An 18090-nucleotide genomic window follows, 5' to 3' on the forward strand; every position below is an offset into this window, starting at 1 on the left:
CGATGACACTCTTTGCCACTCTATTCTATGACACTCTACCCCACTCTATGCCACTACACTCTACAACAGTCTAGTCCATTCTATGCCACAACACTCTGCTCGATTGCACACAACTCTCTCCATGCCTATCCACGCCACTTTACTCCACTCTACGCTACTCAACTCTATGCCACTTCACTATAAGCACACTCTATCCCACTCCACTCTACGACACTTTACACCACTCCATTTTATGCCACTGTACTTTAAGGCACTCTATGCCACTCTCCTCCAGGAAAATCTACTCCACTCTACACACTTCCACTCTATGCCTTTCCACTCCACTCCCTCCATGCCACTCTACAGCACTCCGCTCAATGCCACTCTCCACTACTCCACTCTACCCACTCTAAGCCAATCAACGACACTATACCACTCTACTCTACTCCATTGCAGTCTTTGCCACTCCATGACAGTCCACAACACTCCACTCAACGCAACTCCCCTCTTCAACACTCACACTCCATGCAACATCACTCTCCCACACCACTAAATGTTAGTAATGCTGAACAGTAGCAATGCTGATATACAACATGGCTAAAACACATTGGCAAAGCCAACAGCTCTTGCACATGTGAGACCTAGTGGCTTTGCCAATACATGTTATTTCATGTAAAATACAGATTGCAACAGTCACTCAGGACCCTAGCCTCCTATACTTTTCAAGGGTCTTGTCTGATTTTACTTCACCCTCTTAAGAAGAAAGAAAATCTATTGTCGGGATGAATTACAACTTGATTCTTAGTTAGACCGCGGCCTACAGGTGATTATTAACTACCCCTGTTATCTTATTGGTGCCAAGAACAGGAACATGTAGAATAAAGTTAAATAAACAATGTGGAGAATAACGAAATTTTGCAAAACAGTATGTGTCACTGTTGCTTTTAGATAGATCTGTAAAGGGCTTCCCTTGCATGGTATGCAAGCACTTCCCTTTGAAACATAGCAGATTATTAGATCCAGTCAGAATCCTCGTTGAAAACAAACCCCTGTATAAATCATGGAGCTTGACTGTCAATGATTCTTACAGGTAAACAGTCTTAGACATCAAAACACTCCCCTGTATATATCTAGGTTCTTGTGTGCACATGTTCATACTTAACCCTGGAGATCTGTAATGGGCTTCCCTTTGAAACTGTCCAGTAAACAACATAGTCACCCAAAATACATACCAACCAGAAAAGGGTGTTAGTGGGCATGTCATGGACTCCTCACAAAGTGTAACGTTTTCGCAGGAAGTGGACTCCTGGAGTATGGTCAACCTGTGAAAGGTATGTGGCCATTACAATATTACCATCTGAGGATAGGATAGTTTGACCATAGAAAGCAGCAGCAATAGGATGAGACATGGACAGAGCCAATGGGCATTAACTGGATTGGGCATCAACCAGACTCTTTTGCTCTGGCATAATGTAATAGAAACTGTGTGATGCCCCTGGTTCCACATTTTCAAGAAAATGTGGTACAGAAAAAAAATTGCTGACTTAAAGAATTGAGATAATGAATATGTTACTTTAGTACCCTGTGCCTCATTTTGTAATATATAGTAAGTTGGTAAACTAAGAAAACGGTATAATGTGCAGTATGGCAGTACTTCAATTACCCATAGTCATTACACCTAGTTTTCCGTAGTCGCGTCTCAGCTGGACCCAAAACACCGTAGTGATTTAGGTTAAGCACCTTTGCGTTCAGCATGCTCTTGAAAGAATTGCAATAGAAATTAGTTCGCAGAAAGCTGCTATCACTACCTTGTAGGGCAAAGAACATGTGCGACGTTCTCCCTTGGTAATTGACTCCATGACATGACTCTTTGACAGGTGAGCTGGCAGAATAAGTTTATTCCATAAATAAAAGACTTCATCCAACCACCTCCAACTTTCCCAACATGAATCTCCACCCCCCACCCCCAGCCTACCTGACCCAGCACTCATAATTAACAGAGCTCCTGTTACTTAGCAAGCAACTTTGTTCCGTTACTTGGGCATCTGGATTTATCATACTGATTGGGGTTTGCTTGACCGCAACTTTACAAGGGCGCTCACTTCCTTAACGTCGCAGATGTCTTTTGGGAACACACTTGTTCTCTTGACTGCTGGGAGAGTCACTCTTACAACAACGGTGGTGCTCCACGTCTCCTTTATTATTTCACTAATCTGCTGCTGTATCTCCTTCCACCCTACTTCCGCTCCCTTGAACGCATGCTTCGTAATCCTATAAGGAACAGAACTCACTGTAGGGTGGCGCTTTCGAAACTATATTTAGAGTCGACCCAAGGAGGATTAGCTGTTCCTAACTTGGAGAATTACTACTTTGCATCCCAGATGCAGTTGGTGGCTCTCTGGATGGTAGGGCTATACCTCCCGGACACTGCGGCGGATGGTCACCCTTATTGATTGGACGCTCTTCTTTATTGGTTTAATCCCTGTTCCAAGACGTCGCGGCCTTGCCCTCTACTGATACGGCCGACAATCGTTGCTTCTGTCGCTGCTAATTCCACACAAACATATTACACCCTACGCCCAACAACTCCATTATTAGGTATGCCCAGGGGTAACAGGAAGACACTACTGGCTGAGCTCCAGGCATGGTATGCAGAGGGCTTACATACACTGGGGGACCTGTATCATGACGGTACACTCATGACATACGAAGCACTAACACAGGAGGTAGGGTTGTCCCCGGGACACTACATTAGTCACGCCTCTTGGATTTGCACATTACAGAAACATTGGGGGGACATTACGCAAGAACCACAACCTCATCTCACACTCTAATATCTACGTCATGGGAGAAGGGCGTCATCTCACCCGGTGGTTTGCGGATGCACTTCTATTGTAGACTGCCACAGTATTGACCTCACAGTGACACCACTGGGAGACAGATCTAGCTCGACCATGCACCTCTAAGGAAAGGAACATGATGCTGGCAGGCCCTACACACATCCCTCGCAATGCCAAGCTCCTGTTAATACAATTCTACATTATACATAGGTCGTATCTTACCCCTGAGAAGATCACTCGTTATTATCATAGACATGACGTGGTTTGAACCCACTGTAGCCGTCCTGATGCTGATATTTTACATATGCTATGGTTTTGTCCCACGTTATGGTAACAATTGGTAAAACATCTGTCTGCCTGCACCCAACAGCATCTTATGTGCACCTGGGAGTAATAGATAGGAAACACAGGGCCACAACACTCTTTCTGGACCTCAGCTTCATAGTAGCCAAGCGCCTCATGACAAAAGCACTTGATATACAGTGAACCATTATCTCTAATGGCCTGGTCACATTCCATCCTCAACTGGGCCAGAGCAGAAAGGGTCTCTCTCTGTAGGGAAGACACTCTAGGTCGACACAAATACCCCATTTCATCCAACTTGGACAGGATTTTGATTGCCCTTCCAAGGTGCATTATGTCCCGCAGGGGAAATCAGTGATGCCTCTGACCCATAGATTGTACCGGATCATGAATATTTATGCAGGCCATGATAACAATGTCTGAACAATTCGATCATGTATATATTGAGATATGTGCTAAGTGATGCCAACCATTCACTGTGACAATGGTAATTTGCACAGGGTGAATTGAATTGCATTAAGTGACAGCGAACCATCCTTGTTTTCCCCTTGTCCTCTTTACCCTAACCCTCCTCATATTGTTTACCTCTGTTTCCTCTGAGCTAACTGCTTGCTCACAGTTATATAGTTTATGTATGTTTAGTGTCATTACACACAGACTGTTCACCTAGGGAGGCATCTCTCGCTCCTGTTACGTGCCGCACAGGCCAGTAATTTCTTGATCTAAGGGGTTGTGTACCCTAGACCAACTGTAATGTGCTCATCCACATGTCTCATTTTTGTCACCCAGTCAATTATTAACACCCTTGTACTTTTATTGTGCCTGATGTTAAACTGTAACTGTATTATGGAAAATTCTTAATAAACAGATCAAATAAAAAAATTAACTAAGTCTCCCCCCCTCCTCCTGCTCCCCCACCCTTTGTCGACAAACATTCCAAGTCAGTCAGTGGTATCTTAGATCAGGGTTCCAAGGATGTAAGCTAGACTATTGCGGTAAGATACCACAACATGCTATATTTAGAACCTGAAAACTAGCTATTGATAAAGCCCATGTTTTGAGTTATTACAGATGAAAGCTGAGAGAGCTAAGCAGAGGGGAGAGAGGGCAAGACCTCTGACCTCCCGGTCTGAGTCACTGCTATTTCCCTGCGGAGCTCCACCTTTAAGGCAGTGCTGTTAGCGCCTTCTTAAGCTTTAGGTAAGTGTCCGAGGCCCTGCTCCACCCCCAGGCTCCTGCCTGCGCCTCATCCCTAGTGGTCTAGTGGAAGAGCCTGCTCTTCTGCTAGTCCGTTCTGTGGGTGTTATCCTTTTCTGTTTTGCCTTTTCTCTTTTGCCTTTCTCTTCTGCCTTTTCCCATGTGCCTTTCTCTTTTGCCTCTTTTTGTGTTTTTCTTTTTAGCCTTCCTTGTTCCCTTTCCCCGCCGCTACTGTCCGTACAGCCCCTCGCCCCCCAGCATGTTCCCGCTCCCGCCTCCCAGCTGTGCCCCCTCCCCTGCCCCCTACTTACTGGCATCCACGCCACTGGCGCACCTAAGGCAAGCCCGTCTGCGCTGCGGCCAGGGACCCTGGCCCCCAACCCCCACTACGATCCCAGCACTCTCCACGCACTCATAGCTGGACGCAACAACAACTGCCAGCTCTCAACACCGAGCAACACCCATGACCAAATCTCCTGCCAACAATGCTGCTGCACCTTCACCCACCTCTGGACTCAGGCAGCCACCCCAACCCGCCGGACGCCACTAGACACAAGATCCTGAGTTGCATCCTCCTCAATGTATGCTCCCTGCACAGACACGCAACAGAAATCTGGGACCTCCTCAACACTCACTCGCCCGACATCGCCTTCCTCACAGAGACCTGGACCAAAGCCAGCTCCACGCCAGACATTGCAACCGGCATCCCAGACTTACACAAGATCCTGCGGAACATTCACCCAAGCGCCCAGTAAGAGGTCTCACCATCGTCCACAAAAGCTCCCTCCGACTAACAACCACCGACTCAGACGACGCCTCATCCCTCATGGAACACATCCACTTCCAGATCCAGCCCAACCCTAGAACGACACTCTGCGGAACTCTCGCCTACAGACCTCCCGGACCCCACACCCCTTTCACCAACGTCATCGCAGACTACATCGCTCCACACGCCCTCTCCTCTATGGACAACATACTGCTCAGAGACCTGAATTTCCACCTAGACATCCTCAGCGATCCCAACACCACCACCCTCCTGGGGAACCTCAGCAACATAGGACTGAAGCAACTTGTCTCCACCCCCACACACACGGCAGGACACACATTCGACCCCATCTTCACCAGAGGACAACGTTCGCTTCAGCCACACCATGGAAACGCTCCAGACAGTCCACCAATGCATCCATTTCTCCTTCCTCGAAACCCACCACACACAAGCACACGCCCTGCCTCCCACGCAGAAACTGGACCAAAGTCTCAGAAGAACTCCTCACTTCCGCCCTCAGCTGCACTCCTCCCTCGACTACAACAGACACCAACACAGCAGCAAGCAACCTCCACCACTGGATTGCCAACTGCGCCAACACTCTTGCCCCCCCCCCCGAATGGCACCAGACGACACATCATGAAAGCCACCTGGTTCGCCAGGGACCTCCGATAATCCAAGCTCTCTTGCCTGCGACTGGAGAAAACGTGAAGAAACAGAAAAACCCGCAAGCACCCTCCGTCTACAAGGCCGCCACCACGTCACACCACCAACTCATCAAATCGACAAAGAGAAACTTTACTGGACCTGCCTGAGGGGGAATTAGTAATTGGAGAAGACTTAAACATGACAATATGTGACCAATTAGATAGATTCATGCCTAGGAACACCTCACAAGCCAAAAACATTATGGCAGATTTCCTGGGATCCCTGGGCCTGGTGGACTTGTGACGCAAGGCACACCCACAAACATGACAGTATAAATTCTGCTCGGGGGCACACAACTGCAGGTCCTAATTATAACATGTCTTAACACTGGCAGACAAAAATCACTATTTCACTGAGATTAGACATTTGGCAAGGGGTATCTCGGATCATGCCCCCCCTATGGGCTAGGTATGCAGTCGGTACCACCCCCACCCGCAGAACAATCCATCAGAGGCACCCTCATCTACAGACCCCCGGGACCACGCACACAATTCAGCGAAGACATCGCCGACTTCATCAGCCCACATGCCCTCCCCTCCGCTGACTACACCCTCCTCGGGGACCTCAACTTCCACCTGGAGAACAGCAACGACCGCAACACCGCCACCCTGCTGGACAACCTCGCAAACCTCGGACTCAAGCAGCTGGTGACCACCCCCACCCACTACGCCGGACACACACTCGACCCCGTCTTCTCATCCAGCAAGGACATCACCTTCAGCCACGCCACCGGACTCCACTGGACGGACCACAGCTGCGTCCACTTCAGCTTCAGAAGGACCACGATCCACTACCACCAGCAACAGGGTGCACGCAGAAGCTGGAACAAGATCACAGCCGACCAGCTCGCGACTTCCCTGAGCAAGAACCCACCCACCAGCGCAACGAACCCCAACCAAGCGGCCACCAACCTCACGAAGTGGATCAGCGACTGCGCAGACGACCTCGCCCCCCTGAGGACCCCGCCTAGCAGACCCGGCAGCAAGAAAGCCCCATGGTTCACCGACGAACTCAAGAGCTCCAAGAAGATCTGCAGAGCCCTCGAGAGAACCTGGCGCAGAGACCCTACACCGGACAACATGACTGCCCTCAAGCTCGCCACCCGAAAACACCACCAACTTATCCATGCCACCAAGAAAACTGCATTCAAGGAACGACTGGACAACAACGCACACAACAGCAAGGAACTCTTCAACATCGTTAAAGAGCTCTCCAACCCCAACGCCGGAAACAACGACATCACCCCTTCGCAAGACCTCTGCAACTCCCTCGCCTCCTACTTCCACAACAAGATCGCGGACATACACAACAGCTTCAGCATGCAACCGACGCACGCCACGACCGAACCACCGCCCCCCAACACCACCCTCTGCGCCTGGACCCCGATCAGCACCGAAGACACCGTCCGCACGATGAACTCCATCCACTCCGGATCTCCGACCAACCCTTGCCCTCACCACGTCTTCAACAAGGCCGACGACGTCATCGCACCCCACCTGCGGGACATCATCAACACCTCCTTCGACACCGCTACCTTCCCGGAAAGCTGGAAGCACGCCGAACTCAGCGCTCTACTAAAGAAGCCATCAGCCGACCCCACCGACCTCAAGAACTACCGCCCCATCTCGCTGCTCCCGTTCCCTGCAAAAGTCATCGAGAAGACCGTCAACAAGCAGCTGGCCACCTTCCTCGAGACGAACGGATCCCTCGACCTCTCGCAGTCTGGCTTCCGGGCCAACCACAGCACCGAGACCGCCCTGATCGCAGCCACCGATGACATCCGAGCCCTGCTTGACAACGGAGAAACAGCAGCCCTCATCCTCCTAGACCTCTCCGCGGCCTTGGACACGGTCTGCCACCGTACACTAGGACAGCGACTCAGCAACGTCGGAATCCAGGAGAAGGCTCTGGAGTGGATCATCTCCTTCCTCGCCGGAAGGACACAGAGAGTCCGCCTCCCACCGTTCAGATCTGAAGCCACCGAAGTCATCTGCGGCGTTCCTCTGCCACCGCACCCCAATAACCCGCCTCTACAGCACTGGGATCCAAGGAAAGGCCCTAGACTGGATCACATTGTTCCTCTCTGACAGAACCCAGAGAGGCCGCCTCCCTCCCTTCCGCTCCGAAGCCACCAAGATCATCTGCGGCGTACCCCAGGGCTCCTCACTCAGTCCAAACCTCTTCAACATCTACATGAGCCCCCTCGCAGACATCGCACGACAGCACAACCTCAACATCATCTCCTACGCCGACGACACCCAGCTGATCCTCTCCCTCACCAACGACCCCGCCACCGCAAGAGCCAACCTTCACGAAGGGATGAAAGAGGTAGCTGAATGGATGAAGAACAGCCGCCTGAAACTGAACTCGGACAAAACAGATGTCCTCATCCTGGGATCCTCACCCTCCGCCTGGGACGACTCCTGGTGGCCCCCCGCCCTAGGCAACGCACCCAAACCAACAGACCACGCACGCAACCTAGACTTCATCCTGGACTCCTCCCTCTCCATGACCAGACAAGTCAACGCCGTCTCCTCGTCGTGCTTCAACATCCTGCGCATGCTACGTAAGATCTTCCGGTGGATCCCCACCGAGACCCAGGAAGACGGTCACCCAGGCCCTCGTCACCAGCCGTCTGGACTACGGCAACTCCCTCTACGCCGGAACCACCGCCAAACTCCAGAAGAGACTCCAGCGGATCCAGAACGCCTCAGCACGACTCATCCTGGACATCCCCCGTCGCAGCCACATCTCCGGACACCTGAGAGACCTGCACTGGCTCCCGGTCAACAAGAGAATCACCTTCCGTCTCCTCACCCACGCACACAAAGCCCTACACAACGAAGGCCCAGGACACCTCAACAGCCGCCTCAACTTCTACGCCCCCAAACGCCAGCTTCGATCGACCGGCCACGCCCTCGCCGCCGTCCCCCGCATCCGAAGAGCCACCACAGGGGACGGTCCTTCTCCTACCTCGCCGCCAAAACATGGAACTCCCTCCCGACCCACCTCCGCCTGACCCAGGACCACCTCGCCTTCAGGAAGCAACTCAAGACCTGGCTGTTCGAGCAGTAGCAGACCCCCCTCCCCTAGCGCCTTGAGACCCTCTGGGTGAGTAATGCGCTATATAAATGCCTTGATTGATTGATTGATTGAATCTCAAGCAACCCTTGGTACCTCAAAGTCCGGCACATTAAAACTAATCTCATGAAAGCCACAGATAACTATTTTACCGAAAATGCAGGGTCCGTCCAATCCTCTCTAGTTATCTGGGAGGCCTACAAGACGGTACTGAAGGGACAGGCCCGCTCTCCCTTTTTGTGGGATATAAGAAAGAGAAGTGCAAAAAAGTTGAAGAATTGGAGCACAACATACTAACCAGGGAACAAGCAGCCATACACACACAAGACGATACAGCCAACCACATATTAGAGCTTAGGCGTCAGGAATATCGAGATTTGGCAACTGAAGCAGCCAGGGAGAAACACCAGCAAATCAACACAGAATATATGAACTAGGAGACCGTGCAGGCAAACTGCTGGCCTGGCTGGACAGGCGAGAAAGCGCAGATAGCTGGATAATGGCGATACGTGGAAAGGATAGGATATTGAGGAGGGATCCGCAAGGCATAGCAGAGGTCTTTACAGAATACTTTAAGCAACTATACACCCCTGTGGCCTTGGCCACAATAGAGGAGTCAAGGGAATTATTAGCTGACTTACCAGTCCCGACATCAACGTAGGAGGACCAATAGTCACTCGAGGCCGAACTCACGACTGAGTAAATAACGGCGGCCATACACAACATACAAGCTGGAAAAGCTGTGGGATCGAATGGCCTCCCAATGGAACTCCTCATAATGAATGCCACAAAAGTGCCACCCCACCTGCTCAATATGTGTCTTGAAAGCAAAGGCATGGGGGCATTGCCCAGAGACCAACATATGGCCTCTATAGTAGTGATCCATAAGAAAGGGAAACTGGCAGAGGACCTTGCCTCAAATTGCCCCATATCTTTGCTTAATGTTGAGGTCAAAATTCTGGCAAAAATATTAGCGATGCAGCTACTACCATTAGTGACCAAACTTGTACACCCGGACCAGTCCAGATGCATGCCGGGCCGCAATACAGCTCTTAACCTGTGGCAATTGAATGGGGTGCTCGCTAAGAAAGATAAAACTCAAGAATGTGCTGCTATACTGTCCTTAGACGCTTGTATGGCCTTTGACATGGTCGAATGGCCCTACGTCTGCTGTCTTGGAGCATATGGGTCTGGGGAAAAACTATATCGAGTGGATCCAACTGCATATGCAGAACCATTCGCACAAGTAGTGGTGAATGGAAATACATCAAAGACATTTGCCCTAAACTGAGCCCCTTGCGAGCTGGATACGAGGGTATCCTTTAATTCGAGGGTTAAGGTGGACAGATGGGTGGAAAGATAGAATTTCTCTCTAAGCAGATGACATCTTGCTGTATGTGGCGTCCCCTCCACCCTCCATTAACAGGGTCCTCCAGGTCTGTTCTAACTTTGGAAGGTACTCAGGTTATACTCTAAACTGGTCCAACTCTGTAATATACCTTCTAGACGGTCCCGCCCCAATCTAGCCAGCTGAAAGCAAAGCAAATATAGTGACTGATAGATTCCGGTATTTGGGAATATTCGTTAATGCTAATCCGGTACTTTTTTATGAACAGAATCTCCAGGGCCCACTAACGCGGCTGCAAGGCGATGTCCAACACTGGCCATCGTTACCGTTGTCCCTACTGAGGCGAGACACATTATTCAAAATTATGACACTACCCCGTTTCTTGTACGCCCTACAAAACACACCACATAGTGTCCCTGAAATATACTACAAATCGATAGATAGATAGAACTCTACTCAGGGATGGGAAACTGCCCTGTATTGCAGACCATAAGCTGGTCCCGGAGTAGTACGATGGGGGGGATAGCCCTACCAAATATTCAAGTGTATTACTGGGCAGCACAATTGTCGATCATAAATAAATGGATATATGGCACACAGGAGGAGCTGGCCCGCTGAATCGATAAGTGGTTAATGGGGGATTCAGAGAGGCCCTATATACGAAGTTGAGTAGGTAACAGCTCACTTGCTCAACGGCCCTAACAGCTGTCCTATGGCACAGTACCACGAGAAAATAATGCTGGAATAATAAAGTGACGCTGAATACGCCCTTGTGGCATGCAGAGATATTGGGCAAGCTAAGCAGATTCTACATATGGGATATCATTTCCTTATCAAAAGTGGGGGACCTTGTTAAAAAAGGGAAAATTATCTAATTTGCCAACCTACAACAAGAATACGAGTTGTCCGGGGAGAAATGTTTAGATACTTGCAAATACAGCACGCTCTTACAGCAGTGCTCTGGGTGAATGGTGAAATACTGGTTGCTTCACCACTCAAAGATAGACTGCTGACCGAGTACATAGACCATAGGACAATTGCCCTTACCTATCAGAAGATAATCAACAACTCTTCTGACCCACGACAGCGCCTCCATGAGCGGTGGCAGGCAGATTTGGGGAATCTAGAGAAGGAGGACTGGCGCGGGAGGTTGCCATATCATGGTTGAGGCTAATCCAACTAAAGATATTCCACAGAACATATATCTCATGCACTTCTCTAGTTAAGATGGGAAGGAGTGTTGATGCAGAGTGTAGAAGGATGAGTGGGGAGGTGGGTACCATTTATCACACACTCTGTGACTGCCCGGCTATTCGGGTGTACTGGAATACCGTAATGGCAAGTGTGAAAGAGGAGAGTGGCGGATCCCTACCGCTGTCACTCAAACTAAATGGGAGGCCACTGACATGACCCATACGGATCAACTCTGGAGCACCCTGGGTTTTATAATTGCTAAACAAAACATTGGTCAGAGGTGGGGTAGGTTGAAGTCGCCAACCCTGGAAGAGTGGGAACGAGACATGGACTGGTGCCTGGTAGCATAAAAGGCAAGGAGTGCCCTCAGAAGTGGAACCAGGTATGGGGAAAATGGTACGAAGATAGGGGTAGTATTTGTGTTTTCTCCTCCATCCCGGGGAGAGGCTCATCATGGTCAAGACACTTCACAGATATAATCGATGACGAACAGTGAGGATTCGGGGGGGATCTGAATATGACGTACTGGGAAGTGAGATGCACAGTTGATTTATCTGATTTGAGCTGTAGTGTTTTTTGATGATCGATGTAACATTGTAAATTTAATAAAATTTAGTTTAAAAAACAAAGAGAAACTTCATACAAGACAAAATCATCCCCAACTCCCATAACTCCAAGGAACTCTGCCATCATACAAGAATTTGCAAGACCCAACAGCAAAACAACTGACGTCCCTCACTCCCAAGACCTCTAAAACAAACTCGGTTCCTTCTACCACTGCAAGATCAAGATGATCTACGACAGCTTCGATGACCAAGACCAAGGCACTGCCCCACCGCCACCCTACCCCCCCAGCGACGCCATCCAACAGACCCTCCTCACCTGGACCCCTCTCACCCCTGCCCACCGCATCCACAGGGCCATCACCACCATCACACCTGAACTACACCGAATTATCAACTGCTCCCTCGAGACTGCCAAATTCACCGATGACAGGAAATGCGCCGAATGCAGGGCCCTCAGCAAGAAGCCCTCCGCAGACCCGACAGCTCTCAAGAACTTCAGGTCCATCTCACTACTCCCTTTCACCACCAAAGTCATCGGGAAATCCTCCAACAACCAGCTAGCACACTTCATAGAAACTAACAACATCTTAGACACCTCCCAATCCAGATTTTGCAGCAACCACAGCACTGAGACCGCCCTCATAGTGGCCTCCGATGACATCCATGCCCTCCTCGACCAAGGCCACACAGCAACCCTCATCCTTCTGGACCTTTCAGCAGCCTTCAACACCATCTCCCACTGCACACTAGCTGCCAGACTCCACGACGCGGGCATCCAGGGACCAGCCTTAGACTGAATTTGATCTTTCTTCTCAGGCAGAACACAAAGAATAGGACTACTGCCCTTCCTCTCCGAACCAACAGAGATCAGATGCACAGTACCCCAAGGATCCTCCCTCAGCCCCATGCTCTTCAACATCTACATGGCCCCCCTCGCAACCTTCGTCAGAAAACACGGACTCAACATAGCCTCATACGCGATGACACCCAGCTCATTCTCTCTCTCACCAAGAAACCCAACATCACCAGGCGCAGTTTCCAAGAAGGGATGAAAGACGTTGCAACCTGGATGAGCATCAGCTGCCTGAAGCTCAACTCGGAGAAAACAGAAGACCTTATCCTTGGCTTCACCCCCTCAGCATGGGACAGCAGCTGGTGGCCCCTGCCATAGGAACCCCACCCACCCCAACAGACCACACCCGCAACCTCAGCATTATACTCAACTCTAAATTCACCATGAACCGCCATATCAACGCCATGTCCTCCACGTGCTGCAACACCCTCTGCATACTTTGCAAGACCTTCAAATGGATCCCCCCCAATGCCAAGAAGACCGTCACCCACGCACTCATCACCAGTAGACTGGACTACGGAAATGCCCTGTATGCCGGAATCAACAAAAAACTCCCTGGCACACTCCAGACCATCCAGAATGCCGCAGCCTCAACATCCCACAGCATACCCACATCACCCAACACCTCTGCGACCTCCACTGGCTCTCTGTCGAAAGAAGAATAACCTTCAAACTGCTCACACATGCCTACAAAGCCCTCTATAACACCGGACCCCAATACCGAATCTCATTCCTCGCCCAAAGAGAAACCTCCACTCTGCCGACCTCGCCCTAGACACGGTCAACTGCATCCCCGCATCCACAGGGCCAGAGCAGGTGGTAGATCCTTCTCCTACCTTCCTGCCAAGACCTAGAACGATCTCCCCTACCGCATCCGACGAAGCCGACACTGCACCAATTCAGAAAGGACCTCAAAACCTGACTCTTTGAATGACCTACAGAGCTGCATGTCCCCCCCCACCCCCCCACTCGCCAGCACCTTGAGACCCTCATGGGTGAGTAACGTGCTTTAAAACCCCTGATTGATTGAGAGCAGTAGGAATGGGATCATGGTACTGCAGTACAGGGCAGACTGGGGAGGCTAGGCCTGGGCTGAACTGCTTTGACTAGACCAGTGAGACCCCTCAAATTTTCTGAGAGGATTCAATAGGATTTGTGGGTCCATTGAACCTTCTAGAAGATTGACCCTTCTACAGTCTGTTTTCTGTGTTCAACAGAGTACACGGTAGAGTGAGTATAAAGGACGTAGGTAAATTCCCTGCAACTGTATCTAAATAGAAATTTCTTGATTTTTTAAAATATGTTTAATTAAATCGTACATGCCTTTCATAGGGTTGTCCTTCCTGTACGGCTGGAGGGGAGTAACATACCATTATTTTGCGTACATGACATTTCAGGCTTACTTTATCAACTTCAATTTGTCACTGTATTTTACTTAAAAAACTTTAACTTGTTATTACCATGACCTCAATTGAAAGAAATTTCGATAAGTAAAGGTAAGGGATAGGTTCAGGGTTAGCGCTGGGAAAAAAGAAGGCTAAGGGATAGATTAAGGGAATATAGTAAATAGGTAGAACCAAATAAGGTAAAGATGATAATGAGATAATTCAATTTTTGATGTAGTGCCCATTCGGAAAAAATGTATTGCCAAACAAAACAAAGAGAGTTAGTGTTCAACGAGGCAGAATCTGTTCTACAAATGGGGGTGGGGGTGAGGAGTGGGTAAAAAATAAAAACAGTCGTGCAGAGAAGTGGTCTACCCGGAAAGCTGGTGCCTCCGACACTTAGGTTTTGAAAAAGTCTGAGTGTCCCTTGAAGCTCAATTCTCAAAGCAACCATTAATTCTGGTTATTTAGGCTTGTATAGTTGTGTAGGTTCAATTGAAACAGGAGTGTGCACAAAAGAAGTGGGTGGTGAGTGGAGGAAAAAATGGAAGTGCAGCTTTGGTTAGAAATGTGCAAGTAGGTGCAAAATGAGAGTAGGAAGCAGATGTAGGAGGACAAAGGCATTGTTATGCGGTGTCGCATTTAGGCTCAAGTATGATATTATGTAGTTTTACCTTTCCTCGTTGTGTCCACAAAGGCGGCTCCAGTTGCCCTCGTGGTAACAGTCCATTTTCCAGGCAGGAGAGAAAGGCAAGAAGGTGTCCCCCTGGGGGAAAATGCAGGGGCGGCCTCTGGATCCCATCCTGGCTCACCAATACCAACATCCCGCCATGCTCTGCTGTAGGGGGTAAAAAAGATGTGTTCTTTTAACATTCTGAATAGGATCTCATACAACCAATCAAGTCTTCAATGTTAGAGTCGAGTGTAATCCAGCATGTAATACCTTCCAAACACACTTCAGATTCTCTCTCTGTTGGTACAAAGATGAAATCTTGGCATTTGTCAGGAGTATCTACATTATACATGTATACAAGGGCTCATGGAGATGGTCTACACGCAGGTGTCCACCCAGTAAGATCCACTTGTAGATTTAATTGGCATACACTTTTCTGTTGGGATTATAAAAGAAACATTTTGATATTTTCATAACAACATTTCCAACATCACTTCCTAGTTTAGAGGGGTAGGAGGCTGTGAGCCCTTAAATCTTGTCTACGCCATTGCCCACATCTTTGCGATGACCTAGGCTAGCCTTATTGTGACTTTTCCAGTAAAATCCCAGATAGAACTCCATCTGCCTTTGAGGTGCATTCTCCCCTTTGTAGTATGAGTGTGGTCTTCTCCCCATTTTGTCTCCATCCGAGATTTCCATTTTCAGCTCAGATGGAAGCACTTGGGAAATGCAGATCAAGTAGAATCTTTCTAGTATTAAAGGTCAATTTTATTTCAGAATTTTAAATCCCTCAAAACAGACCATAATTCACAAACAGTAAAGAGATCATTAGAGTAAGTAAAAAACAAACAACTACACAAAAAGAAAAAGGCAACAGTCAAGTCACACATTATAGATCCTCTGGCAGAGCTTTGGAGATGACAGCTGTACCTTGCATTAAGAGAAAGGGGCAGGATGCCCTGATGTTGTTACTTACCCCGGAAGGCAGGTCACAAATGCTACGCAAACCAGCTCAGTGCCAGATAAACAACAGATACACGCCAGGTGCCTGTTCCTAGTAAACAGGCAGCCAGAGAGCGCATGATTAATTCCTCCTGCTGTTTTTTCAGCAAAGTGCAGGTTTTCGGTAATATGGCCCCTTGAGGCAAGCTAAAAACTGCTGTTTCCAATTTATTCTGTACTGTGTCAAATGAGGGTTAAAAAAAGTCCCCAAACATCACTATCATGTAACATGAAAGAGATTAACTGTTCTTTCGAATCTGTAATCATGTCTGACTATATCTGTGGAGAAGTCTGACTAAGAGACTTAATGTATTTAAAATGTGCAAACTATTTCTGAAGCACTGAAAACAATCTCCGGATAAATATACTTTTATAGCACACATCTGTAGATTTGGCAATATTCAAACTTAACAATTTTCAGCAATATAATATAATTTGCTGGAACCTCTTCTGTACATGCATGGTCTTCAAGAACTTAAAAAATGAATACGCAGCTGTTATCAAAACATTGAATGGGAGGTTTGATCCTGTCAGAATGTTAGTTGGGAAAGGCACACATTTTTGCAAAATGCCCAACAATCTATCTAGCCATCGCTGTGTTCAGGAGCATAGTAGCAACTTGCAATTACCAAGGCTTGAGACAAATTTGTAAGAGGTCGCTTAACAGAAAAGACAAGTATTGATAAGGTTCAAGAGTACTTTCTATCTACAGAAGACCTTTGAGATGTGTGTGTAAGATGCACATGAGCAATAGTAAAACGTGTCCTGCGTGGTTACAAGTTTGCCTTAAGTTCAATAAGTGGGGACATTTGGCAAGGCGATGTAGGTCGACACAAAGTCACAAGAAGTGGTGTGAGTCAATGTATATTTTTAAGCATCAGTATTCAGACAAATCAAAAGGTGAAGATAATGTGTTGTTGCTAGAAGGTGCGAAGCAACAGCAGATGGCCGATAATATAAGAAGAATGCATAGGTGCAATGGAGGGTACGACTAGGAGGATGTCCTATTGTCGCGTCGAGATAAATGAACAAGAGGTGACGATCATGGTGGGTTCAGGTTCTCCCTATACCTTGTTAGGAGAGAAGCTCTGTAACTTGATAGAAAAGGAGTAGTTGAAAAGAAAATCAGCCAGTTGATTTGAAAGAACCACGCATTTGAATATTTTCCTATGGGAGCAAAAGTGTAGAGATGTTTGGAGAATTTGAAGCAGAATTGGTATTTGATGACAGTGGAGCAAAAGGGACAGTATGTAATGCACGATGGAGGCCTGGAGAGTTGGGAAGAACAAGGAGAACTGAACATGTTGTTGGACCCCAATCAACCTGACAATGTACAATCTAGACCACAGGTGCTAGTAGTCAACCAGGTTGGAGAGATGGGGGAAACAAAGAGGTAAAGTAGATACAGAATTACCCAAAAGGATTCAGTGCTAATCAAGGGAAGTTGGATCAGTTCAGTCATATAATAATAACCTTGACGGAGAGCACAATACCAGTGAAAAGAAAGTTTGGAAAGTGCCCTTGGAATGGAGGAAAAACTTATAAGCTAAACTGGAAATGTTAAGAAAACTAGACATGATAAAAGAAAAAGACATTTCAGTAGCTTATCCTCATTGCTAATCTCAACATCTCATCCCGTTTGTCACCAGTGAGGGTGCCTCTCAATATAAGCATGTAGTGTTTGGTATGGGCATACACAGTGTTGCATAGAATTATGGGTATTCTTTTTAAGCGCGTGGCCAGAGTGGCATTCATCAGGATGCAAATATGGAGCAATATGATGAATGACTAAAAGTTGTATTAGAGTTTGCCAAAAATGGTGTTGATTGCCTGTGACATCATGCATCACAAAAGGGGGTAGAACCCAAAATAAGTTTTTTTTAGGACTGATCAAAAACCCACATGTCCTACCAATAAGGACCAATTAAGGTTGTTCCTGGGGTTAGTGGGAATATTCTGCCAAATTTTCTCCTCACTTCGTGAGTAAATCATCAGCCTTCGAAGAACTTATGAAAAAGAATGTGAAATACAAGTGGAGGGGGGAATGTGAGGATGTATTTAAAGAGCAAAAGAAAGGATCAGTTAAAGCTCAGGTCTTAAAGCCTTTCACTGCGGCGGCTATTCCGCCGCAGTGCTAAGGGGCGGGAGGGGCTTCGTGGCGCTCCTGCGCTGGTGACGGAACCGCTCCGAAACGC

The 18090-nt window shown here is 48.2% G+C and overlaps 1 protein-coding gene across 1 annotated transcript in view; it reads right to left on the minus strand.

Annotated features, from left to right (window-relative positions):
* The window catches only part of SGSM2 (small G protein signaling modulator 2), a 929300-nt gene that overhangs the window by 216342 nt on the left and 694868 nt on the right, over window positions 1-18090 (minus strand). Inside the window, exon 10 of the mRNA XM_078683529.1 lies at window positions 14895-15055. Coding sequence (XP_078539655.1) covers window positions 14895-15055 — 161 coding nt within the window. The remainder of the gene's footprint in view (window positions 1-14894; window positions 15056-18090) is intronic.

This window comes from Lissotriton helveticus, chromosome 3_1 (assembly GCF_964261635.1).
Source record: "Lissotriton helveticus chromosome 3_1, aLisHel1.1, whole genome shotgun sequence".
NCBI classification, from domain to species: Eukaryota; Metazoa; Chordata; class Amphibia; order Caudata; family Salamandridae; genus Lissotriton; species Lissotriton helveticus.